At 45.9% G+C, this 26875-nt stretch overlaps 1 protein-coding gene across 1 annotated transcript in view; it reads right to left on the bottom strand.

Moving 5' to 3' along the window:
- LOC150050776 (NACHT, LRR and PYD domains-containing protein 1-like) overlaps positions 1-25009 on the bottom strand; it is a 35433-nt gene extending 10424 nt beyond the window's left edge. Inside the window, exons 1-11 of the mRNA XM_090351468.1 lie at positions 24891-25009; positions 23906-24085; positions 21339-21500; positions 16561-18160; positions 14218-14382; positions 9051-9221; positions 7845-7934; positions 4727-4816; positions 3112-3203; positions 2373-2472; positions 1158-1381 (exon numbers count right to left, since the gene is read on the bottom strand). Of these exons, the coding sequence (XP_090207594.1) occupies positions 1158-1381; positions 2373-2472; positions 3112-3203; positions 4727-4816; positions 7845-7934; positions 9051-9221; positions 14218-14382; positions 16561-18160; positions 21339-21500; positions 23906-24077 (2866 nt within the window). The 5' untranslated portion in view covers positions 24078-24085; positions 24891-25009. The remainder of the gene's footprint in view (positions 1-1157; positions 1382-2372; positions 2473-3111; positions 3204-4726; positions 4817-7844; positions 7935-9050; positions 9222-14217; positions 14383-16560; positions 18161-21338; positions 21501-23905; positions 24086-24890) is intronic.
- Positions 25010-26875: the final 1866 nt, after the last annotated feature.

Here is a 26875-nt window from a genome sequence, read left to right as displayed (position 1 = left end):
TCATGTGTAAATAGTTGGTGAGTGCTAAGAATGCTTAAATGGAAATGATTGGGTAAATGTGTGATTCAGATACTCTAGTATTTTACAAAGGCTTTGAAACTTGCAAGTAAAAGCAAACAAATAAAAAAAAACAAAACAGTAATCTGGGTGCCTGAGATCTGAGAAAAAAAGGCCACAAGACTCATCTCCAAATACCAATAACAACAAAATTCCAGAAGTGGAGCTGAGGCTAAAATGGTAAGAGTGCTGGTCTTGAGCAAAGAAAACAGAGGGACAGAACCCAGACCCTGAGTATAAGTCAAACCCCCAACACCAGCCACAAGCTGCATCACCAAGTGTTCATCTAATCACTCTATCATCAGTTAAATGAAACTTGTACCTGCCCCACAATTCCTATGGAAATCCACATTAAGCTGTCTTTAGTGTCTCATTAAGTGGATGGACAGGAGGTGAGTGATCCTTAGTAGTGGCAGTTTTATCTGATGCCAACCATTGTGGCATCACAAGCAGCTGCCACTCCGTATGGCTTGGACTCCTGACTACCTGCCTCAGCCTGCTCACCCACGCTGGAGATTGTAGATTAATCACTAGAAAATGGGAAGTGGCACTGTGACTCAAGGGGTAGGTCAGTAGCCTGGAACTGAAGAGCTCAGGGACAACACCCAGGCAGAGTTCAAGCCCCATGATCTACAAAAAGGGGGGGGGCGGCTTTCTACTTAGAGAAATATTAAGGTAAATTAGGCAAAATAGTGTTGTTTTGGGCTTTTGAAGGATTTTTGCCAGTCCCAGGGCTTGAACTCTGTACCTGAGCACTGTCCTTGGGCTTTCTCAAGGCTAAAACTCTACCACTTGAGCCTCAGCACCACTTGTGGCTTTTTTTTCTGTGTATGTGGTACTGAGGAATCAAACCATGCTTTGCGCATGGTAAGCAAGCACTCTACCACTAGGCCAAACTCCTAGCCCCTAGGCAAAAGTAATGATAAGGCTGGGAGACATATGCTGCAAAAGAGGACAGCAGAAGTCTTGATTCTCACTTCCATGATCCTCTACGCTTCGTTCAGGAAGCCACAAGGCCTTTCCACATCACCTGTCGCCCTCAACACCAGGTCAGACCTCTTGTCACCACCTCCCTCCACCCTGCCCTGCCCTCCTTTTACCTTGGAGGGAGACAAAGTGAGGGAGGTGCACAGCAGACACAGCTCCCTGCTCAGCGGTGATGTCAAACAGAGGCCCCGCCACCATCCAGCTGTGCTGCAGGGAAGCCTCATCCAGGAATGTGCTCCAGGAACAGAATTCAATGGTGACAGTCACTGCCCTGCTCACCACAAAGCCCAGACGCATGCTGGGACAGTGGTAAGAGCCAGCCACAGGGAAGTGAACCCTGGGAAGGGGAGAGAGAGACACAGACAGCAAGTCACGCAGTCTTGAGCACCTGCTGATGCCAGAACCAGCACAGAGGCTGTGGTTCAGTGCTGGTACACAGTCCCACCTGACTCCAGTCAGAGGCCTTGGCCTTGAGGATTGGCTTCTCTGCTTTCTGACTGTGGTCCCCTGAGCAAGCCATTTAACTCTGTTTTTTTTTTTCTTTTCCTTTCTTTTTTCCCCAGTCCTGCAGCTTGAATTCAGGGCCTGAGCACTGTCCCTGGGCTTTCTCAAGGATGGCACTCTACCACTTGTGCTATAGCACCACTTCTGGCTTTTTCTGGGTATGTGGTACCAAGGAATCGAACTCCTGAACTCCTGCAGGGCTTCAGGCATGCCAGGCAAGCACTCTACCACTAGGCCACACTCCCAGCCACCACTCTTAGATCTCAGCTTGTTCGTGTGTAACTAGGGGAAATGCCATGCCCCTCGCATGGAGTTGTGAGTGTGAGTGCAAACCTCCAGTGATATCCACACATGCCTTGGCTGTTCCTATTATGATGACAGAGACCAGGAAAGAGGCAGTACTCTTCTTTTAAACAGCATGTGGTTAAAGAAGGTGCTAATAAATTCCTAAAAATGGATGTTGTAGGGGCCGGAAGCATGGCCTAGTGATAGAGTGCTCATCTAGCATGCACGAAGCCCTGGGTTCGATTCCTTGGTATCATATACACAGAGTAAGTTAGGTGTGATGCTGTAGATCAAGTGATAGAGCGGGAGGGAAGATGAAGAGTTTTGTTTTTATGTATTCCTTTTTTTGCTAATTCTAGGGCCTGAATTCAGGACCAACGTATTATTCCTTAGCTTTTTCACTCAAGTCTGCTACTCAGCCCCTGTAGCCACAGAGCCACAGTTCTGACTTTCTGGTGGGAAGTGGATGGCGGCCGAGTGTGCGCCCTGGTGTCAGGAATGTGTGGATGGCAGCAGAGTCAGCAGAGCCCCTCACTTACCGGTACAGGCTCCTCTGCTTTTCAACCACGTCTATGGCCACATGCCCTACAGGTCCCCAGAAGTCATATTTCTTCCCCATGCACTTCATTTGCAGGTCATCTAGAGGGATAGGAGGAGCCAGGTAGAAGGCTTTCATCTGCACAACTTTTTCTTCCCTAAGAGTGGGACAGGGGCCAGTTCTATGCTATCCAGTCAGGTCATTAGCCCATAGCTGAAGCATGGCTGGGCCCTTGCGGGCCAAAGCCCACTTTTGTGTGTTACGAACGAATCTTTGGCCTCTGCCTCTGCTCTTGGTCTGCCTCTGCTCTTGGTCTGCCTCTGCTCTTGGTCTGCCTCTGCTCTTGCTACCTGTCTGATTTCTGAGGATACCTACCCCACTGCCCCTACCCCAGTCTCAGCCTCCTTCCTCTCCCACTGGACCAGAAGTGTAATTCCTCCCAGCATGTTCTGTGTGGACAGGTTAGGAGACAAACCTGCAGTAAAATGAAAGAACCTGGATAAGGAAAATAGTCCCAGGCCTCAACAACCCATAATGCAAGTCAAGAGCTTGATGTGGGATCAACAGGTGACTGGAGGGAGAGTGGAAAGCAGGAATCCTTCCAGAGTCTGGGAGAGGATCTTGCATAGGTGGGGATTTTCCTGGAAAAGAACCTGCCATGTTTTACATGAGGGGAAAGGAGATAGAGGGATTCTCTACCCTCCCCACCCTCCCGCCATGTTTTTTTTAAAATAAAATACCTGGAGACTGTCTCTGCCACTCGTGTGAAGGGATGCTCTTATCCAGTTCTCCTCTGTCTTGGCCTTTAGTAGGGCTCATCACACTTGGCTTCCTAAACACAGGTGTTGGGGAAAGCTAATTGTTTAAGTGGGGAACCACATAAAATTCAACACAGTTGAGTCTGAGTTATGTCTGAGCCTCTCTGTTGGCCATGTGTCTTTGAATGGCTCTCACCAATTCATGCACCCATCCCAGAACAGGGTGCCATTTTGATTCCTCCCTCACTGCTGGGATTTGACTGTGTCCCTAGCATTCATACATTGAAATTTTGGTTCCTCCACAATTTGGTTGGGAGGGGGGTTGAAAGGGGAAAAAAGACTGAAAGAACTGAGAGAAGGGGTGACACTGTTCAAAAGAAATATACTCAATTCCTGAGTAGTGTAACTGTAACCCCTCTGTATATCATCATCACCATTAAAAAAAAAAGAAAATTTAGGCCAAAATGAAACCTTTAAGAGGTGAATGGGTGTCAGGGTTTTTAGTCCTCGGTACCTCTCGACCCCCAGGAGGGATAGGGAGAACACGACTCAACCTGGACGAGCTGAGAAAGGAGGGGGCCGACTGACTGTCCACACCCAGGCCTCCCTCGCCAGGGATTCGTCAGGGAGACTGGTCAAGGCAGGAGCTCGTTTATTGAGTAAGTACATTTAGCTAATATAGGGTGCAGTAGCCTATCAGCACAAAGGTGGGCAGGGCGGGAAGGTCCTCGTGTTTACTCTCACTATAAGTCTCGGCAGAGTGAGAAAGCAATAACACTTTCGTACCCAATGGTAATCAAGTATCAGCAGAAAGTGATTCACAATATCGATGATATAGCTCGAAGTTAGGCATGGCATTCATACACGCCAGCTCATTTCTTTGTCTGGTTAGCTTACTCAGTGATGCAGATTTATGGGCCATCTTGATCCTGCACTCGGCTCCCAACAAATGTGCTTATCCTCTGGAGCATATTCATATTATTGTAACAGTGGCTTTACTGTATTTCCTGCATGGATTTATAATAAAATTGGGTTTGCAGCCTCTAGTTCTCTCACATGTGCACTTGGTCTTTTCCATCTTTTTTCAGAGATAGCAGACACAAACCAGGTCCCTGGATAACACATTCAGTTCAGAGGAAGGACTAGGGATTTCATAGTCCAAGAGAGGTCAGTCCCCTGCAGGATGTGTTTGAACCCTGTGCTCTCCTTGACACAGGTCTCCTGCACCTGAGGTTTGCTCTTCATTCCTGAAGGGTTTGACTGTGGATAGTGTCTACCATAGAACACCTGCTATCCCTGTCCCAGTCTTCTATTTATTTGAAAGAAATCTTCCAGTCACCACCCTGCTGGGCCTCACTCACTCACTCACTCACTCACTCACTCACTCACTCACTTTTTCATGGCAGGACATATGATTCTGTTTTCACTAAATAACCCAAGTGTCTGCCTCACCATGGGTGTTATGCTCTCTTGTTTCTTCTTGGATATGTGTCCTCAAACCAGCTCCTGGATACTTTCCTCATCTCTGTATCAGCACAGTGGCTTCACCCCTGCAGGAACTAGGCAGACCAGATTAACTTTTGCTTGCCCTCCTTACCATCCACTGGAGAGGATCTGCTCAGGATTTTCTAGCTCCAGGATGCTCAGGTTCTCCTCCAATAGGTGTCTCAGTGAGTTCTGGTCCAGGCTGCAAGCACAGGGAAGATGGGTCTCTTGGGATCTACACCAGGACCTTCAGGGCCTCAGGGCCCAGGGTCCAGATTCTGCCTCCTACAGAAAGCACCTGTCCCAGTCACTCTGAGGTGGACCTGGAGCAAGGAGGCTGAGAGGAAGGGAGTGCTTTTGGTTAAGGCTGAAATGAAGGAAAGGAAAATAGTTGTCCTGGGCTTGGAAGAGTCTGGCTATGAGACTGTCTCAGCGGAAGACTTTGCCAGGTCCCTGGATAACCCATTCAGCTCAGAGGAAGAGTTGGGTCTTCACAGTCTAACAGGGGTCAGTCACCAAGTGCAGGAAGTGTTTGACCCCCCTGCTCTTCTTGACACAGGGTTCTTGTGCCAGAGGTTTGCACTTCATTCCTGAAGGAAATGTGAGTGACTACTGACAGTGTCTACCATAGAACAGCTGTTTGAAAAGTATGGAGAGAGCTCTGAGAGTTCCTTTCTAGGAACACAATTGTCCTGGTTCTCTTCTCACAGGGTGAAATTTCAGAGACTTCTGTGTGCTCTGCAATAGTTATTGCCTAATCTGGATGTGTGGGTTGCCAGTTTGTGACCTGGTCAGATGACTCCTGCTCTGCACCAGTGAGGCAGCAGTAGGCAGAAGATGAAAGGATCTTTTTGCCTGTACAAGGCCATTCTGTCACTGTTCAGTGAGAGAATTCAGGTAGGGGTGAAGGCACAGAATTCAGAGCTCAAGTCCTTAGATCAAGTATGCTTGCTTTGAGGAAGTAAGGAGGCAGGAAAATGACAAGACTTTAGAGAGCCAGGTCCCTTCTGAGGAATGTGAAGTTTGCAGATTGCTGTTGAACAAGGGCCTGGATCTAGATCTGCTGCTTATATCTCTGGGGAACAGGATAGTTGTGCTGGGAACAAAGCCAGGCTAGCCAGCAGAGTCCTCCAGATTTTAGCTCCTATGAACTTGCCCAAGTCACATTGTATTAGATTAATGACTCAGCTGATAAGATCTGCTGGGGATCATGGCTCACACCTGTGAAATCAAAGGCAGTAGGGAGTGTGAGATCTGAGGATTGAAACTCAAGGCCAGCCAGGCCCTAAAGTTTGTGAGACTCTTCTTTCCAATGAACCACCAGAATACCCGAAGTGGTGCTGTGGCTCAAGGGTTAGGGTGAAAGCCTTGAGCTTCAGACCTCAGGACAACGCCCAGGCACAGGGTACAAGTCCCACAACTATGGGAGTAAAAAAAGCAATTGAGCTTTCAGATTGTGTATCCTAGGTTCTAGCGCTGTAAGATGTAATCTATTATGTTTTATACTTCTGTTAGTGCATCACAAAACAAACTGCAACATTCACCATCCCTGACTGCATATCACCTGGACCATACCTCCACAGTAACTTTCTTTTCTCTTCTGTACCTGTCTCTTCCTCGATTTCCACCTTAATCCCAGCCTGCCATCTGGGACCTGATGCACTGCAGGACCCTCTAAAATGTGCCTCTTCTTCTAAGCTGGTCTTTCTGCTTTCTGAAAAATAGGCTGATCTCAAAATATAAACACAATTCTCCCCATGGATGTTCTAGCTTTACATGCCTCTCCACTGCCCAAGGAGACAGAAAGTGCTTTACATGGTCTTGAGGATCTGACGAGGCCACCATCCCCCTGCACACCCACCAATGCCTCAAACTCAATGTGCTGAGAAGTTACCTGGCCTCACCCCAGAAGCCCTGGGGCCTAGCCTTTGCTAGGCCTGTGAGTTGTCTGAGCAGCTGCCTTTCTGTGCAGGCTCCAGCAGAGGTGAGGCTGCTGCTGGTGGGCATGGATCACTCTTCCAGTAGGAATATGCTACTCACTGGACTTTCTAATCCACAAAGGAATGGAGTTCTCTGCATCCTCGCAGCCTCTGCCCGATATGGAGTCAAGTCTTACTCTGCCCAAATAACCCTCCCCTTCACTCGGAGTTTTGCTTAGCTGTGGATAAAATCAGACCCACCAGTGGACTCCCCTAACCCCACAGGTAACCACAGACCATGTGACATCTTGTCCCTGTCCCCTTTCCCCTAGCGGGTGAGCTGTGTGGATGTGGTCTTCAGTGCTGTATCATGCTGCATGCTCAGTGAATCTGCATAGTATTTTCAATATTGACAGACATCCTTCCCACCCCACCCCTCCAGGCCTGGGATTCCATTCACTTTCATCTCAGGTGAGGCACAGCAGCCTAGAGCTTGAGGATCCTTGAGTTCCATGGTCATGAGCATAACTAGTTCACTAGACTTGGAGGATGTGTGGGCTGAAGAGTGGGAGAAAATTCCCCTGCCCTTAGTACCCTTTTATCCTTTTATGCTGTGTGTGTGTGTGTGTGTGTGTGTGTGTGTGTGTGTGTGTGAATGATGATCATGATGTTCTGTATTGCAAATACCTCTCTGTGTCTTTTTCTCCTATTTCTTATGGTGACTGCTGTCCCTGTACCAGCCTTCTGTTCATTTCAAGAAATCTATTCTAGTCACCAGTCTTTTGAGCCCAAGTCCTCACTCACTCATTCACTCACTCATTCATTCACTCATTCACTCATATTTTCATGGCAAGACATATGATTCTTTTTTAGGGGGTTGGGAGGATAGGGGTGTCATGACACTTGAACTCTGACCTGGGTGCTCTTCCTGAGTTCTTCAGCTCAAGGAAGGCTGCTGTCCTACCCTTGAGCCACAACCCCACTTACTGATTTCTAGTGATTAATTGGAGATAAGAGTCTCTTGTCTTTGTATTGCCCTGTCTGGCTCTGAACCTCAATCCTCAGATCTCAGCCTCCTGAATAGCTAGGATTACGGGCCTGAGACACTGCTCCCGGCTAGGACATATGATACTGTTTTCACGAAATAACCCAAATGTCTGCCTCACCGTAGGTGCTATGGACTCTTGCTTTTTTCTTGGATATTTGTCCCTCTAGCCAAACCCTGGACCCTTTCCTCATCTCTGTGTCAGCACATAGCTCACCACTGAAGGAACTGGGTAGACCAGATGGAGTTTTGCTTCCCCTCCTTACCATTCACTGGAGATGATTAGCTCAAGTCTGTATAGCTCCAGATTCCTCAGCTCCTGCTTCACTGGTTCACTCAGTGAGTCCTGGTCCAGGCTGTAAGCACAGGGAAGACTGGTTTTCTTGGGATATACCCCAGGACCTTCAGGGCCTCAGGGCCCAGGGTCCTGGATTCTGCCTCCTACAGAAAGCACCTGTCCCAGTCACTCTGAGGTGGACATGGAGTGGGGAGACTGAGAGGGAAGGAGTGCTCTTGGCTAAGGCTGGGATGAAGGCAAGAAAACAGTTGTCCCATGCCTAGGAAGAGTGCCCTCAGGGAAGCCTTTGCCGGGTCCCTGGATAACCCTTTGAGTTCAGAGGCAGATCTTGGACTTCACAGTCCAACAGGGGTCAGTCATCAGGTGCAGGACATGTTTGAACCCCATGCTCTCCTTGTCACAGGGCTCCTGTGCCTTAGGTTTGCTTTTCATTCCTGCAAGGAATGTGAGTTTGTGTTGATAGTGTCTACCATAGAACAGCTATTCTAAAAGTAAGGAGAGAGTCCTGAGATTTCTTTTCCAAGAAAAGGATTGTCCTGTTTCTCCTCTCACACGGTGGAAATTCAGAGATTTCTGTGTGTCCTGCAATAGTTACTGCCTAATCTGGATGTGTGGGTTGTCAGTTTGTGATATGGTCAGATGACTCCCGCTCTGCACCTGTGAGGCAGCACTAGGCAGAAGATGAATTGATCTTTTTGCCTGTACAAGGCCATTCTCTCACTGTTCTTTGTATGAGAATGGGGTCGGGCTGGTGGCAGGGCTGAAGTCTAGGAATTCAGAGCTCAGCCCTGTCTCTGGGTCAAGTATTCTTGCCTGAACAAGTAAGGAAACATTACAGCAGAAAACATTACAAGAGTTTAGGGGGCCAGGTCCCTTTTGAGGAATGTAAAGTTTGGCAAGTTACTGTTGAACGAAGGCCTGGATCTAGACGTGCTGCTTGGGTATCTTAGGTGAACATAATAGTTGGACTGAGAAGCAAAGCCAGGCTAGTCAGAGGAGTCCTCCAGATTTTGGCTCCAATGAATTTTCCCAAGTCACAGGGTATTAGATTAATGGCTTAGCTGATAAAATGTTGAAAGATCTATCCCTATTACCTCCCCCAACATAGTGCCCTAGCACTCTACCTTGGCCTCCTCTCCTGCTTCCTGCCCCAAAGGGTCCCACAAAGTCCTACCACAGGTATGTAAGGTTGGAGGAAGGTTGCTTGAGCTCCTTGCAAAGCATCCTCACGCCATTATCACCCAGATTGTTCTGCTGCAGGTAGAGGTTCCTCAGGCTGGAGCTGGTGTGGAGTGCAGAGGCCAGGGCCCTGCAGCAGCTGTCGGTGAGGCCACAGTGGGCCAACCTGCAGGAGTGACACACAAGATCATTGTCCCTAAGACCTGTTCATCTATTAGATATGGCTCTTTGGGATGTTGAGGGATGCTAAGGAAGATAAAGACTTTCCAGGCTGGGGCCCCACCACCCATAGCTATACTAGGAGCTTTCCACTTGTAATGTGTAAATTGGGGGAACTATATTGTTAAGGAACTTTAGAAATCAGGGACTGAAGATTAGGATTAGGGCCCTTTTCTTCCCTCAGCTTCCCTCTGTCATTGTTTACCCAGACTTAACACTCTTCTCCCTGCTTCCCTCTGTCACTGTTTGCCTAAACTTAACACCCTTTCCCCTGCCATTTCATGTACCCAGACTAAGGCTGTATCTTGAGACATCCTGCTGTCCACAACCAGATGCATCTTGATTATTGATAAAGAAGAAGGAGATTTATGGTGTGAACACCCACCCCAGCATATTTGTTGGCCTTCTTTAAAAACTGCCTGCTTTTACAGATCTGGGCAGCACTCAAGAACCCAACCTTGGGATGTAGTCCTGGTGCATCAGCTCCTTTCCTGCTCAATAAACTTCTAACATTTCAATCATGTTCTGAGGGGTCTTATAGTTTATCCACCTCTGGACCCCACTACACACCCAGCGGGGTAGCCCCTCAGAAGTCTCCACTAGTGGCTGGAGAACAGCAACCCTGTCCTGTTGAAGGTATGGTTGACCCTCAGGTGTATCATGCTGAATCCACCTTCCCCTCTGAGTCTCCCCTAAAGGACCTGATTGATCCCAGGCTTGGTGGCGAGGAGTTCTGTGGAGATATGGTCTCTGCAATGTGTCCATGGCACTAGATGCATTCAATATGGCTGTTTCTTGTTTGCCACTGTGTGAAGCTGGCAGTAGAATCCCATGGGGCCTCCTCTGCCAGTCTCCAGCCATCAGCTATGTCAGTCATTCCTGTCCCTCCTTGTTAAGGGCCCAGGAAATAAAGGACATTTCTCAGGACAGGGACCAAACAGGAGCTTCCCAGAGCTTAGTTTTCATGCAATGATGTGTACAATTATTTTTTTTCCAAAAGTACTTGGATAATAAAGAAATAAAAGTTGTTAAACTTTCAAAAACAATTGTAAAAACTTTCCAAGTTGGAAGCAAGTTATTAGTTTTAATTTTCTCTTGTAACCAAGGAGCAATTCTGTAGAGGCCATCTCTCTTTCTCACTGTGGAACTCACAAAATCCTGTCCCCCACCACACTATAGGAATGATTCATCATACAGTGTTCCATTTGTACACCTACATGGCTTTAATTTTTAACCACACTTATCCTGACAACCACCCAGATTCCACAGACAGGATGTCCAGGTGTTTGTCAATGGTAAGGGAATCTTTAGTGTATGAAAAATCAAGAACCAAAATGGAGAAGCATGATAGATTCAGTGGAAATACGCCTATCCTGAGCTCGCTAGTACATATGTAGATGCATGCAAACTATGAGCTGTCCCTTTTGATCTGGACAGTGAATCCCATAGCTGAGCTGCAGGCCCACTGCAGTCAAAGTGGAGGTGTCCTCGATCACTTCTGCTAGACTTAGGTGAGGGCCTGCCTTAATCACATGATATCCAAAAAAGACTAAGAATTGTTCATGGGCTAAGAACTATGAAGTTGTGGGATGGCTAATTTGGGAGAGGAATGGAAGATGAAAGGGAAAGCTAATCGATTCTTCCTGATAAAGCATCTTTTCCTTGAACCTTGCATATCTTTCTGGCCCATCCTGCCATTTGAGTGGCTACAGAGGTTCACAGGGCAGAGGTTGACACAGTGCTTAAGGACACATTTAGTTCCAGTCCATTTAATCTTAGGAAGCACTGTATCCTTGAATAGTACAATGTATGTGTATGTGTGTGTGAGGGGGGTCCTGGAGCTTGAACTCTGTCTCTGGGCACTGTCCCTGAGCATTTTTGCACTTTTTTGGTAGTTAATTGGAGATAAGCCAGCCCAGGCTGGCTTCCAACAGCGATTCTCAAATCTCAGCCTCTTGAATAGCTAGGATTATAAGCATGGATCACAAGTGCCCTGTCTAATGTAACTTCTTTAGAAAACATATTTAGCAATGCACATAGTCTTTATTCAGAAATTCTCAGAATATAGGCCACAGATCTTACTCTATAACTCAGGATGCCTGCAGCAGGAGATTAATAGCAATTCTGTTTACAGTGCAAAATGTAGGGGTTGTAGGAATGGTTCAGTTTATAGACAATGAGCAAAATTTGAGTCCCAGACTCAGAACTGAATAAAAAAGAATGGAGTGCAAAATATGCTAACGCAAATTAAAAATCTAATGATGAATCCATATAGGAGACATCTATCTGTCTCTAGAAGGAATGCAGCAACTTCATAGTATGTTTCTGGGTGAGACCATCTCCAAGATATTAAACCACAGACCTATGGCCACCTAATCTTTGACAAGGGAGCCAAAAAAATAGAATGGAAGAAAGACAGCCTCTTCAACAAGTTGTGCTGGCAGAACTGGTTAAGCACCTGCAGAAAACTAAAGCTGGATCCTTCTTTGTCACCTTGCACTAGAATTAACTCCAAATGGATCAAAGACCTGGAGGTAAAAGCTGACACACTGAAAACTCTACAGGAAGGAATAGGAGATACACTAGGCCTCCTTGGCACAGGTCGAAACTTTCTTAATAAGGACCAAGAATCACAACAAATCAGAGAAAGGCTGGATAAGTGGGACTGCATTAAACTGCAGAGCTTTTGTATGGCAAAGGACATAGCTAGTAAACTAATCAGGAAGCCTACAGAGTGGGAGAAGATCTTCACCAACCAAACAACGGACAAAGGCCTCATATCTAAAATATATCAACAACTCAAAAAATTGAATCACTCCAAAACTAACCTCCAAAGTAACAACCATCCCATTAAAAATGGGCCAAAGACTTAAAGAGAGTCTTCTCTGAAGAAGAAACAAAAATGGCCTATAGACACATGAAGAAATGCTCCACATCTCTGGTCATAAAAGAAATGCAAATCAAAACAACTCTAAGATTCCACCTCACTCCAGCTAGAATGGCCAGGATCAGGAAAACGAATGACAACAGATGCTGGAGGGGATGTGGCCAGGAGGGATCACTACTACACTGTTGGTGGGAGTGCAAACTCATTCAACCACTATGGAAAGCAGTGTGGCAGTGCCTCAAAAGGCTAAACATAGAACTCCCCTATGACCCAGCAATTCCACTACTTGGCATTTACCCAACCACCCAGAAACAAGGACATACTAAACCCACTAGCACAACAATGTTCACTGCAGCACTATTCACCATAGCAAAGATATGGAACCAACCTAGATGTCCCTCAGTTGATGAGTGGATCAACAAGTTGTGGTATTTGTACACAATGGAATTCTATGCTGCTGTTAGAAAGAATGACATTGCCCCATTTGTTAGGAAATGGAAAGACTTAGAAAAAATCATATTAAGTGAAGTAAGCCAGACTCAAAGGAACTTAGGCTCAATGGTTTCCCTCATTCGTCATAATCAGTAGAAACCTAGGGCTCTACTAGCAGAGATTTGTAATAGAGCAAAATCTTGATACATAAGGACATATAATGTGAAGCTAATTGAAAGGACCTCCAGGATAGTGAAACAAAAGCCATATAATGAATGATTGTTGTCCTTAATGTAGTATGTTGTCTCTCATCTCCTTTGCTGTCCCTTGGTTATCTCATATTGGTATAGTATCTCACTTTGTTATCTGATATATTGAATTTATTTGTATTTGGATATTTGAAATTTGATAGGGAAGGGGGGAAAACCAAGACGGGTGGGGGGTGTGGGGGGGGAGGGAAATGGGTACCAAGAAATGTGAAAGGGTATCAATGTATGTGAATTAATGCACCTTCTATCTGGCAAATATCATGTAACCCTTTTACTAATTACAATAAAAAAACTGAAAAAAAAACAAAACCTGAATTCCTGATTTCAGCATGTGTAATATATTTTGAGAGCAATCCAAAAGCAAATTAATGAGACAGAAAAATCTTGCTTGGGATAGCTCCTTGACTACTGCCAGTTTCTCCCAAACCTCATGTGAAAAATCTCCTTCCTGTTTGTTAGGCACAGTTGGCCTGCATCTATCACAGTGCATGAAGAGTAGAGATCAATGAAGATTTGCTCAATACTGTGCACAAAAAAAGCAACATTTTTTTTATCAAGCCAAAATGTTTCCCCTTTGTAAGCAATCACCATTATAGACCACTATTTCCTGGAATTATTTGCTGACTTTAAACTACAACAGCCAGGGGTGTTGCTTATAGGCAGACAGCTATGCCAAGACTACAAATCTTTGTCAATGGAATTTGAGAATAGACTCTCTTACTTGGGAAGTTTCTACTCACTTTACCACCCTCCTCCAAACTGTCATTGCCCACCTTGTTCTCAGCTCGGTTCCCCATCAGCCATGATGAAGATTTACCCTTTAAAAGTAGAAACACTTTACTGCTGGCTCAGATGCTTTCAGACTACCTTATAGTAACCCAACAAAGAGTATGAACAATGTCACAGTTTGGGTTTGAATAAAAACTTGAGCACCGGCAAGGCATGGTGGCTCATGCCTGTAATCCTAGCTACCCAGGAGTCTGAGATCTAGAATCACGGTTCAAAGCCAGCCTGGCACTAAAGTCCATGAGACTCATCTCCAATTAACCACTAGAAAACTGGAAGTTGGTCTGTGGCTCAAGGGGTAGGGTGGTAGCCTTGAATTGACAAGCTCGGGGACTACGCCCAGGCCCAGAGCTCAAGCCCCACAATCGACTAAAACAAAATCAAAACAAAAAAACCTGAGCAGACCAACCCAACCAGTATGCCTGTACAGAATTAAGTAGCCTGGAAGAAATCTCCTTTACGTCTGTTTTTTCTCCCAACAATGCTGAGACCAAGTCTTAGACTCACTGCCTTTGCCTACAATATTCCTGCTCATTTCTGTGAGAGAGCCCAGCCCAACCCTGACTCACCTCAAGGTCTCCAGCTGGCAATGTCTCAATGTGTCACAAAGACTCTGCACTGTAGAGGAACTCAGCAGGTTTCCAGTTAGGTCCAGCTCCTCCAAATGTTTACTGCCCTCGAGAGTGGAGAAGAAAATCTTCCAAGAACTGGAAGTGAGAGGGCCCCGCACAGACCTGGGGAAGAGAAGAGGAGGAGAGAGGTAAGCTATGAGCAAGAGTTGTGAAATTTCATTGAAAAATGGGAAGGTTTAGGGTTCTGTATACCTCAGTACTGTCACAAACATATAAACTTCAGGGCCAGGAGTTTGGCCTAGTAGTAGAGTGCTTGCCTAGCATGCACAAAGATCCTGGTTTGATTTCTTGGTACCACATACATAGAAAAAGTGGAAGTGGTGCTATGGCTCAAGTGGTGGAGCTCTAGCCTTGAAAAAGCCCAAGGACAGTGCTCAGGCCCTGAGCTCAAGCCCAGGACTGGTAAAAAAAAGGTATAAATTTCAGAAGTGTATGCACTATACATTCATTAAAAATGATTGGAGAGTTGGACATGGTGGCATTGGATTGCAATTCAAGGTAATAGGGAGATGGAGATGGGAAAATCACAGACCAAGATCAGCCTGTACAAAGTTAGTAGGTTCCAATAAAAACAAACAAAACAAAAGAACAAAAAGTACTAAGAATGTGGCTGGAGGTAGAGGATTTGCCTAGTAAGTAAGTATGTGGGCCTGAGTTTAATCCTGAAAGAAAAGATGAAAGGTAGGGCCGGGAGTGTGGCCTAGTGGTAGAGCTCTTGTCTAGCATGCAAGAAGCCCTGAGTTCAATTCCTCGGTACCACATGTACAGAAAAAGCCGGAAGTGGTGCTGCAGCTCAAGTGATAGAGCTCTAGCCTTGAGAAAGCCCAAGGAAAGTGCCCAGGCCCCCAGTTCAAGCCCCAAGACTAGCAAAAGGAAAGAAAGAAAAGAGATGGCCAGTGCTGAATAAAATAAAGGTTAAAAAGAAACCATTCAAATATCAGAAAACTAAAGTGTGTGAAAGAAACCAAACAAATCTTCCTAGAATAGCTTATTTGAACAATTTAAACAACTGAAAAGAAAAAAGAAAACTATGAACCAAATGCATAGGGCTTGATTATGAGTCTACCTGCCATCCATCTCCAACACTTCATATCTCTGGAGAAAAAATTAGCCATACCCCATCTGCTACCCCTCCACAAAAGTAGTTATATGTATTAAGCATCTTCTCCTACCCATAGCTAGTTTTCATCATTTCTCCCTGGATTTGCTAGCCTGTCCATTCCAGACACTCTAGATCCCACCTGGTGTCTCTTGTCTCCTCTGGCCCTTTCATGCCTCTTCCCTATATCCACTCCATACTCTTTTGAAGGCCTCACATCAGGTGCCACTTGCAGCACCCACATCCAAGTGTCTCTCGAGGTCAAGTGCTGTGTATGACCACGAGCAAGTTAACATGGTAGAGTACAGGGCATTAGTGAAATCAGCCATAGAGCTCTTCCCTGGAAACATCACAAGGCCACTGAGAATGGCACTGTCTCAGACTCCTCAGTACCAGTATTGATATGTCAAGAAAATATTATTAGATCAAATGTAGCTGGGTGCCAGTTGCTCATGCCTGTACTCCTAGTTACACAGGAAGCTGAGATCTGAGGATCGTGGTTCAAAGCCAGCCTGGCCATGAAACTCTCCAATTAACCACCAGAAAGCAGGAAGTGGCACTGTGGCTCAAAGGAGTAAAGTGCTCGCCTTGAGATCCTTGAGCTGAAGAGCTCAGGGACAGTGCCCAAGCCCAGAGTTCAAGCCCTATGACTAACCAAAAATAAATGTAAAAACAAAGCCAGGTATTGGCAGCTCATCCCTATAATTTTAGTTACAGTTCAAGGGCAGGCTGGGCAGGAAAGTCTCAGGGGAGGAGGGCCAAAAGTACAAGGCAGAGCTGCATCCCATGACCCCACATTCAGAGGACCTAAGAAAGATAACGGAACCACCTTGAACAGCCACATGATTAGCTACTGGGATCAGGCTGAGAGTGTCCCCAGTGCTTAGGTTGTGGGGGGGGGAGGGAGGGAGGGAGGGGGAGGAGCATGACCTATAGTAGTAGAGTGCTAGCCTAGCATGCATGAAGCACTGGGTTCGATTCCCCAGAACCTCATACACAGAAAAAGCCAGAAGTAGTGCAGTGGTTCAAGTGGCATAGTGCTAGCCTTGAACAAACAAGTGTCCAAGGACAGTATCCAGGCCCTGAGTTCAAGCCCCAGGACTGGAAAAAACAAAAGAAAAGAAAAGAAATAGGTGGGACCCACAGAGGAACAGCAGAATGGGACCAGTCAGGATACTCACAGAACTACCCCAGAGGATCTCCGGGTGTCTCTGTTCTGTCCACCGCTATGGAGCTGAAGCCTCTTCACTTGTCTGCAGAACTTAAGGCAGAAAGTGACCACCAGGAACTCCACATCTGTCTGGATACACATCCTGGTTTCTTTCATTCCTCCTAGTGCAGAGGACAGAATGCGCTCATTCTGAGACTCGTAGAGAAGGTAGAATATCTCCATAGAGTGTAGCTTCCCTAGAGAAGCCTCAAACTGCATCCAATGCAACATGTGCAACAACCTCAGACGACGAAGTTTGCACATGAAGATGACCTCCAGCTCATCTACCACCGGTTTGCTTAGAAGACCAAAGAGGAAGTTTATACTCGGTGACAGATGACTCCTGTACCTTTGCATTAACCTTATCATATCTGTGACAAGAGCAGGAGAGTCCATGTTCTCCTCCTCATCCATCAAGACCAAGGTCAATGCTGTGAAGAATGCTTGGAAACAAGAATGAGTGAAGCTGTAGCTCTGAGATTGGTTATGTTTCTGAAGAACATTTATCTCTAAGAAAGTGATGATGATGGCGCTATCTAATCCACACTTGCTGAGGTCATCTGCACTGAACAACGTCTTGGTTTGCCAGATGCCCATAGCAGCCAGACTGCAGATCTTCCTGAGCTGGGCTCCCAGGAGCTGAGCTGGGAGAGTCTGGACAAGGTAGTGCAGACAGAGCGCCGTGGTGGTCTGGGGGGTGAGTGGACACTCCTCCCCCCTCTCCATCTGCTGCTTCAGGCACGTGCAGACCAACCATGACACCCAGGGCACCAGACACAGACTCATCAGTGCTGGGTTTGATTCCACCAAGCTGAAGGCTTTGATTGCTTGGTTCTCCTCTGGGAAATACTTGTAGAAATATTCCTTCCTGCTGGACTCAGAGAAGCCCAGGACTGCCACCCAACGTGCCCGCTTCAAGAAAGGGATGAACTTCTGTAGAGCTGTGGTCTGAGTGGTGATGAGCAAGGAAGCTTCGGGAAAGATGATTCTCCCCAGCAAATTGCACACCAGTGTGCGAACCAGCTGAGGCTGGCTCCAGTGTGGACAACAATGTAAATTCATCTCCTCTGTGACCAACTGCAATTCATCCACACCATCGATGATGAAGAGCAGCTGCTCTGGCCTAGCCAGACTCTCTGTGAGGGGGACAGACGAGTCTTCCATGATGACCTCGTCCAGACTCAGCAGCTTATGTTGGTCCAGCTCCCTGCAGTTGATGAAGACGACATGCTGGAAGCGGTCCCTGTACAGCTGCCCTTCCTCCCAGCCTCCTTTCACCTGCCTGGCCAGAGTCGACTTTCCAATTCCAGCAGGTCCATACAGTACGACTGTTTGTGGTTCTTCTTGAGTGTCTGGTTTTGGGTCAAATAAGTCTCCAATGTCAATCAGTGGTCTTAGTTCCTCCATTTCATCCTGATGCCAGCTTTTCTTCAGGCGGACATCCTGACCTCTGCAGTGAGGTTTTTCTACAAGTAACAGCTGGGAGAATTTTTGTTGCAAATCTTCATTTTTCCTGAAATGGGCCGAGCTGGCCTCCTCTGTCTTCAGATTTTGGAATTTTTCTTTGGTTCCTAAGTAAAAGATGAACAAAAATATATGCATATATATATCAAAATTAATTTTCATCCATAAACATCAGAATGAATTTAGGCCCTATTCTAACCCATGGTTTGCCAGCTGGAAAAATTGGGGGAAATGGCAGAAGACAAATGGCTAAAGAGTAAGCAACTATTTCTCACACATACATTTTTTTTGCCAGTTCTGGAGCTTGAACTCAGGGCCTGGGCACTCTTCTTGGGCTTTCTCAAGGCTAGCACTCCACCACTTGAGCCACAGCACCACTTCTGGCTTTTTCTGTGTATGTGGTACCGAGAAATTATATCTAGGTCTTCATGCATACTAGGCAACCATTCTACCACTGGGCCACGCTCCCAGTCCTCACACATACATTTTGAACTTTCTTATTCTCTATTGTGGAGAAACACTTGAAAGAAACAGAAAGAATGAAAGCCCTCTTTTGAATCATGATCTCTGACATTTCAGGTTAGATGTCCTTGCTGTATTGGGCCTGAGTGTGGCCAAACATGATGTATTGTATAGGAAGATACTCAACTTATTTCAGCCAGCTAGCAAAGAGGGTCAGGAAGAGGCAAACCTTTAACCTTCAAAGGCATGGCCTTATGCTCTTCTGCCTCCATCCAAGTCCCACCCCTGCCAACAATGCCATCAGATTACAGATCCATCAGTGGTTGTGTCTACTGGTGAGGTAGGGGCTGGGATGGTGCAATCACCTATGTGTCAGGAAGAGTGGTATCTCTAGTACCACGCACAGTGCTACCAGGTACAGTGCTTCCAGGCACTGAACCTTCGGCTGTATATGTTGTGGGCAGAGCAGAATTGCTCTGTATTGGAAAGAGAAGCCTCTAAGCCGGGGTATTGCACTGAGAAGAGTACCAGTGCCAGTGGGGGTGTAAGGAGAGGTGATAGCACCTTCAGTGCAATCTTCATGCAGATCTTTGAGCAAGGGTGTTGATTTTGTCCTCTGGAGTGGAGGTGATGTGCACAGTGACAGCTCCTAAGAAAGAAGGTATAGATGTGGATCCTAAGACACAGGGGAAGAAAGATTTTTTTCCTGGGCCCTACATCCATCCTCTTCAGTTTCCCACCCTAGTTCTCCATGGATACCTGTGGGGACACATTGTTGACACACCCCTCCAGTCTGTGGTGCCAGTCCAGCCTGGAAGGTCTCACCTTTCTAGTTAAGCTCAGATGTGTCAGGCATCTTTGTAAACATCCTCTGTCTTGTTTCTGGGGATGTAAGGTTTCAAAGCTCAGTGTGGCTGAACTGGGTTGGGGAGGATAGTGGGCATGGCAAGGAGATATGAAGGCCGGGAGAAGGAAGTAGAGGGAAGGGGATGAAGATGGGGATTTTCATATTATTTAAGGCCTCAGTTGGAGACACAGCCCCTACTTCTTCCCTGATAACCTCATGCAGAGTGATGGTCTCAGGTGATGCTGGGAGATAACACACTCCCATAGGATTGTGCCTGGCTCCTCTGGGAGTTTTCTATCCCTTTCTGAGTCTCAGGTCTCCCATAGGTTGCTATGGGCTTCCATCTTCCAGTTATGCAAATTAGTCATAAGAGCTTCATTAAGTGTTCACATGCTGTTATTTTTCAGAGAGATTTTTGGTACATGTCTGCACACACAAGGCAGTTCCCAGGCTTGCCTAGTGGTAGAGTGCTTGCCTAGAATGCACGAAGACCCAGGTTCGATTCCTCAGTACCATATAGGTAGAAAAGCCAGAAGTGGTGCTGTAGCTCAAGTCCTTGAGAATGCCCAAGGACAGTGCCCAGGCCCTGAATTCAAGGCCCAGGACTGACAAAGAAAAAAATAGTGTTTCATGCTCTTTCTTGGTTGTTACTAAAGACTGGTGCACTATCATTTGAGCCACTTCTAGCTTTTTGGTGTTTAATTCACATAAGAGTCTCATAGCCTATCCTGTCCAGAATTACTTCAAATCATAGTCCTCAAAGATCTTGAATAGCTAGAATTACAGGCAGCAAGACTTTTTTCTTTAGTTTTTTCTTAATCAATAGTAACAGCCAAGTGCCAGTGGCTCATACCTGTAATCCTAGATACTCAGAGGCTGAGATCTGAGGATTAAGGTTCAAAGCTAGCCCAGGCATGAAAGTCCATGAGACTCTTTCTCTGTTGTTTTGTTTTGTTTTTGATCAGTTGTACGCCCTGACCATGAGCTCTTCAGCTAAAGGCTGGCACTCTACCAGAAATATCCATGAGATTCTTATCACCAATTAACCACCAGAAAACTGAAAGGGAGGAGCCGAGAGAATTCCTGTGCTTCTGAAGGATAATGGGAAAACAGGGATGGGACAACAGAGGGATCCATGGATGGAAGAAGGAAGGTATAGGAATATGGAAGAATAGGAAGATGGCGGGATAGGAGAATGTGGATGAGAGGATGAGGCCTGGGACCATAGAAGCTATAAGGCTGGCAACATGGGAGGATGAAAGGATGGATTTAAGGATGAGGGATTGAGAAAGTGGAGGTTGCTATGTAGAGGGTGGTGATAGAAAGAGAGCCCAGAGAATGGAGGAGTAGGGGTTCAGGGGCACTCCTTCCTCTATACTGTTCAGATACTTTCTTCTCTTTCAGTAGAACCCCTGGGAAAACAGGAGCAGCAGAGCTGACAAGAAGAGAGGTGGAGGAGAAAAAACACAGAACAGAGTCTGAGACCAGCAGAGAGCCCAAGACTGCTCACTGCATGTCTCTTCTGAATTTTCTTGCCCTGGGTCCCAAAAAAGTTCTCCAGAAGGTCAAACAGGGAGGTCAAGCCATCCAGAGAAGACAGAAAGCAGTGGCAACAGGAAGGGTGGGGTCGGGACAAGCCTGTAGAACAGCGGTGCTGCACAGCCCACACAACCACGTCCTGCCCTGCATCACCATCACACAGAGCCTGCAGAGCTAGGGCACAGACCCTACAGCAAGGGAAGGCAACTGGGCCCTGGCTGTCATGATGGAAGGCCCCTGTGTCTGCCAGCTCCTTAGTAGAACGCATTGGGATGGGGGCTTTTATTTTCTTGTTTGATATCAACACTACAGGAATTCTGTCTCTGTCTGGACCTGGACACACAACAACATCTACCCAATGTGTAAGGGGGAAGAATCTAAGTATGCTGATGAGTATTCTGAGTCAATAGGCTTGAGGACACTTCTGTACCACTCACCTCTCACCGAGCTAGCCTGGGACTCAAGGTTCTCTTCAACAGTGCTAAACTGAGCAGCTGAAATTGAAACTGCTTCCTTTTCTCCTCCTTTTTCTTTGCCTTTTACTGTAAGATCACGGGATAGAGCCGGGACACAAATGGTTCTGCAAGCCCTGTATACTCCTGGAATGGGGGATATGAGGATATTAATGGGGATTTCATAGTGAAGGGAAAAGGAAATCAGAGGAATTAAGTATTGCTCTTCAGTTTGTTGCAATCCCATTTATCTGGTCTTTCATTGATTTGTTATGATTCTGGACCAAAGAAACATAATTTGCATGGTTTCCTTCATCTGTAGTAAATAGAATGTGCCTATAAATCTACAGGCAATCACAATGGATGGTAAAAGACAAAAAGAAATACACTTGAATATTAAGCAGGACTCTCAACATTCATACAGTGAGAACAAAGGAGTACATTCATAGGAGGGGATCACAAGGACTCAATATCTATGTACATATGTTTATATAAAATGATGTTTCTCAAATGCATTTCAATAAATGGATACAAGTTGTTGAAAAAAACTTCTGAATGCTTTTTCCTGTTTTCCCCCTTTGTCACTGTTTTTTATTTATTTACACTTTGCCTTGTATATAAGAATATCTGATTAGGGGAGGTTAAAGGGAAGCATTGAAATGGTGGGACAGAGGGTGAACTAATTCAGCAGTGATACTGACTAGACATCATGTAGAAAATGAACTATACAACTTGTAGGGGAGGGAGAGGGGATAGAAAAAAAACTGAGAGAAAACAAAGGAAGAGGGGATGCTGTTCACAAAGAAACATACTCATTACCTGACTCATATAACTATAACCCCTCTGTACATGACCTTTACAATAACAATTTTAAAAATTTATCTGGGTGTGGTGGCTCATGGCTATAATCCTACTACACAGGAAGATGAGATCTGAAGGTCGAGGTCCAAAGCCAGCTCAGGCACTAAAGTCTGTGACACCCTTATGTCCAATTAATCACCAGAAAATCGGGAGTGGTGCTGTGGCTCAAGGGGTAGGACAGTAGCCTTGAGCTGAAGAGCTCAGGGACAGTGCTCAGGCCCAGAGTTCAAGCCCCATGACCCACAAAAAATGTTTTTTAACTCAGCGCTGTCAACTTAAGAGCATCAGCTAATAGATGGTGTGGAAGTAAGTGAGGAGCGAAGGGGATTAGGTAGTACAAAAGTCAAGGAGGGAGATTTTGAGGTGTGGAAATGTGTACAAATATGGAGAATATTTGTAGAATATGAAGATGGAAGGCTGGGATTTGGCCTACTGATAGAGTCCTTGCCCAGAATGCACGAAGACCCGGTTTTGATTCCTTGGTGGTACAGTGTTTTCCTAGCATGCACGAAGACCCCGGTTGATTTCTCTGTACCACATACATAAAAAAAAGCTGGAAGTGGTGCTGAGACTCAAGTGGTAGAGCTCTAGCCTTGAGAAAGCCCAAGGACAGTGCATAGGCCCTAAGTTCAAGCCCCAGGACTGCCAAATTAAAAAAAAAAGAATAGGAAGATGGAAGGAGGATTGAGGGATGGGGATCATGGAAGATATGAGGATGACAACAGGAGAGGAAGAATGCATAAAGGAGGATGAGGAGTCAAGATAAAGGGAGGTTGCTATCAGGAGGACAGAGTGATAGGAAAAGAACCAAGAGAATGCAGAAACAGGACACGAGGGGCGCTCACTCCTCTATACTGCCAGATTCTTTTGTCTTTTTCTGTAGGGCTCCTGGGATCTCTGATGTCTCAGAGATGACAGGAAGAGAGGTGTAGGAGAAGCAACATGGAGCGTGGTCTCAGAGCTCAGGACAGAGCTCAAGACTTCCCATTGCAGGTTTCCTCAGCTTTCTGGCTCTGAGGCCCAGATATTTCAAAACAGGAAAGTACAACTCTACAGGAAATGGGAGGTTAGTGGTAATGGGAGGGGCAGGGTTGGGACAAGTCTGTAGAGCAGCAGCTCTGCACAGCCTGCACAGCCACTTCCAACCCTGCATCACCATCACACAGAGCCTGCAGAGCTGGGGCACAGACCCTATAGCAAGGGAAGGCAGCTGGACCCTGGCTCTCAGGATGCAAGTCCCCTGTGTCTGCCAGCACAGCTCCTCAGCTGTTGGAGGGGTGCTTTTGTTTCCTTGTTTGATATCTACACTACAGGAATTGTGTCTCTGCTTGGACCTGGACACACAACCACATCTATCCAATGTGTAAGGGAGAAGGGTCTAAGTCTGCTGGTGGCCTTTTTTTTTTCTTTTTGTTGGTTTAGCGGTTTGAGCACTGGGCCTGGGCACTGTTCCTGAGCTCTTCAGCTCAAGGCTACTGCCCTACCCCTTGAGCCATAGCCCCACCTCCCTTTTTCTAGTGATTGAATGGAAATAAGAATCTCATGCACTTTAGTGCCTGGGCTGGCTTTGAACCACAATCCTCAGATCTCATCCTCCTGAGTAGCTAGGATTACAGGCATGAGCCACTGCGCCTGGCTTGCTTTGGATCATTCTGACCCACCAGACATGAGGACACTTCCGTACTACTAACCTTCTCTGGCTGAGCTGCCTGGGCTCCTGAGGTTCTCATCGTCATCAACAATGTTTGGTTGAGCACATAAAATGGTTTCGTTTTCTCCTGCTGCTGTCTCTTCTTCACTTTCTGAAGAATCAGTCCACAATAGAGCAGATAGAGCAGAGAAACGGTAGGATCTCCCAGCCATGTCTGCTCCTGGAAGAAGGAATTAGAGGATATCAATGGAAATTCCATTGTGGAAGGCACAGGAATTCTGAGGATCTAAGTGTGTGGCTATTTTCTCTCTCCAATCACTCACTGTAAGGCTCTCACTGAGATCATTTCTTTTGGTCAGCTAAATTCCTGTGCACTATTCAAAAGCCAGAGTTGTCAACTCCAGAGAGCCAGCCAATGATGGTGTTAAAAAAAAGGGAAAGGGAGAGGGATTGGGGGGTAGAAAAAGCCATGCAGGGAGATTTTGAGGTATGGAAATAGGTAAAAACATGGGAAAGGAGAGAGCAGAGAGCATTTCTGTGCTTAAGAAGGATAATAGAAATAGAGGCATGGGAATCTAGAAACACATGGGAAGGGGTGTTTTTGTTTAGGAAGTAATATACCTACTACATCACTTTGACAACAAAATACAATTAAAAACAAACAAACAAACAATGTGTCTCCCTGTGTATATCAACTTCATTTATATTTCCCCCAAACGTAAGCCACTTTATAATATATAGACAAATTGTAGTACACCCCCCCAAAAAAAGAAAATGAAAAAGAGTGATGGGATAACAGAAGGAGGAAAAATAGTGGGATGGGAGGAAAAAATAGGAAGATGCAGGGACAATAGAATGTGGGTGACAGGATGAGGGACAAGGAGGTTGGAAGATAAGAGGATGGCAACATGGGAGGAAGAAAGCACGGATGGGAGGATGAAGGGTTGAGGTAGGGACGTTACCATCAGGCTAGAGTACTAGAAAGAGCAAGGAGAATGCAGGAATGGAGGGTAAGGGGCACTTACTCCTCTGTACTGCTCAGGTTCTTTCGTCTCTTGCAGTAGGGCTCCTGGGATCTCTGATGGTGCAGAGCTGACAGGAGGAAAAGTGTAGGAGAAGCAACATAGAGCATAGTCTCAGAGCTCAGGATTTCTCATTGCTGGTTTTCTCAGTACTCTTTGGCTCTGAGGCCCAGCTATTCAAAAACAGGAAGCAAAAGCCTCTAGAGGAAGCATTCTCTGCCAGGGGAGGTGGAGGATCAAACAGGCCTGTAGAGCAGCAGTGGCACACAGCCTGCAGGCCAGTACCTGCCCTACAGGAACAGACCCTACCTACAGCAAGGGAGGATGGCTGGGTGTTGGCTCTCTGGATGGAAGGCCCTGTGTCTGCCTGGGCAGCTCCTCAGTAATCACATTGGAGCTAGGATAGAAAACATCTTTTCCAGTTCCCATGGTTTACAAAACATTCCCAGCCCCCTGTTTATGCGGCCACACTAAGAGGATAACTGATATGAGCCATGGATGCTGTGGGAAAGAGCAGAATTGGCTGTTGGATATGTGCACCGAAATTGAAGCATCCCCTAGTAATCATTGCAGGAAAATGCTCCAGCTACACTGAATGGCCCATAGGAGCAAAGCTAACATTTCATTTCTTCACAGTATGGCTTTCTCTCTGTGTTCTGCCTTGCTTTGCTTCAATGAGACATCATCTCCACATAGTACCCCATGCTAGACACTCAGCTTACAACACAAGCCTAGAATTGACAGTTTGTTTTTCAGTTTATCACATTGTGTCCATGGCCCCAAAGAATCATGTGTATATGATAATCCACTATGCATTTAATCCATCTCTAAGAGTCTGCGAAGTCATCACAAATCCAGTGTTGTTCAAATGTCAAAGCACGAAGACTCTTCAAACACTCAGGCATGCGTCTAGCTTAGAGTCCCTAGGAAATGAAAAGTAAGTAACATACTTCCAAGATGTAAGGATACAGGGGCCATATTCTCATTCCAAAAGGGAAGGAGTTAAGGTTCTAAAAAGGAATGACAAAGCAAACCTGAAATCCAACAGGATAAACATTCAGTCTTGTAAGGACACCTCTAGCATGGGTGCATGAGGTGAGGCCTGATGGGCTAAGGCATTCCTGTCCCCATGGCTGTAGCCAGCATCACACCTAGCACCACTGGATGCTTACAGTTTTCTAGCCAAAAAGTCTACATTACTCCAACTTCCTTGTCTCTCTAGCTGCATCATGTGTGTCATACTCAACCCTCTCATTAACACGTTAGGGGACCGTGACCCTGGTACATATTATTGCCCAGGTTAGCTTCAACATCTGAATGGAAGCCTTTATGATCCTATAACTCTTGAAACACAGGAATACAGATTTTCTTCAGAAATGCACATCCCATAGTCAGATGAACTACCCAGTTTTGCAGTATGTCATCATCTCTTCTGTTCCCAGATCTTTAGCTAATACATGAAACATGGCCCTCTAGATTCTTATTTTTAAGTTATTTTCAATGTGTATATGAAACTTTTGGAATAGAGACTACTGTGTTGGGGCCAGAAATCTAAAGTGATAAGCAAGTTCTTAAAAGACTTTTTATAATATATAACCATCAGAATTAGAATCAACAATACAAATACAGAGCCTCTGCCTCACCTTCCACCAAGAATCTGCCTAACCCTGTCAGAGGGCCTAATCTTGTGATTATATACATTGAAATAGTCTTACTTTGTGCTGTTTGGTTTCTCCAAAGGAAAGCTTGTTTTCTTTCCTTTATCATTACTGAGGTATATCATTGGTTCTTAAACTGTCTGTCTAATAAAGCTGTAAAAAATAAAAAAAAAACACATCCATTGTTGCTGCCTTTATTTCCAAATACCCCGGTGCCTGTTTTCATGTGCATGGGTCAGGAAGGGCTCCAGCTTAGCCCCACAAACACAAGTCTAGGCTCAACAAGGCAGGAATCCTGCCAGCTCCTGGACATCTTTGGGATGCTGTTGT

The sequence above is a fragment of the Megascapheus bottae genome, chromosome 17, assembly GCF_031878675.1.
Source record: "Megascapheus bottae isolate mThoBot1 chromosome 17, mThoBot2.hap1, whole genome shotgun sequence".
Classification (NCBI taxonomy): domain Eukaryota; kingdom Metazoa; phylum Chordata; class Mammalia; order Rodentia; family Geomyidae; genus Megascapheus; species Megascapheus bottae.
Note: the sequence above shows the minus strand (reverse complement) of the source record. Positions and strands in the feature narration are given on the sequence as shown.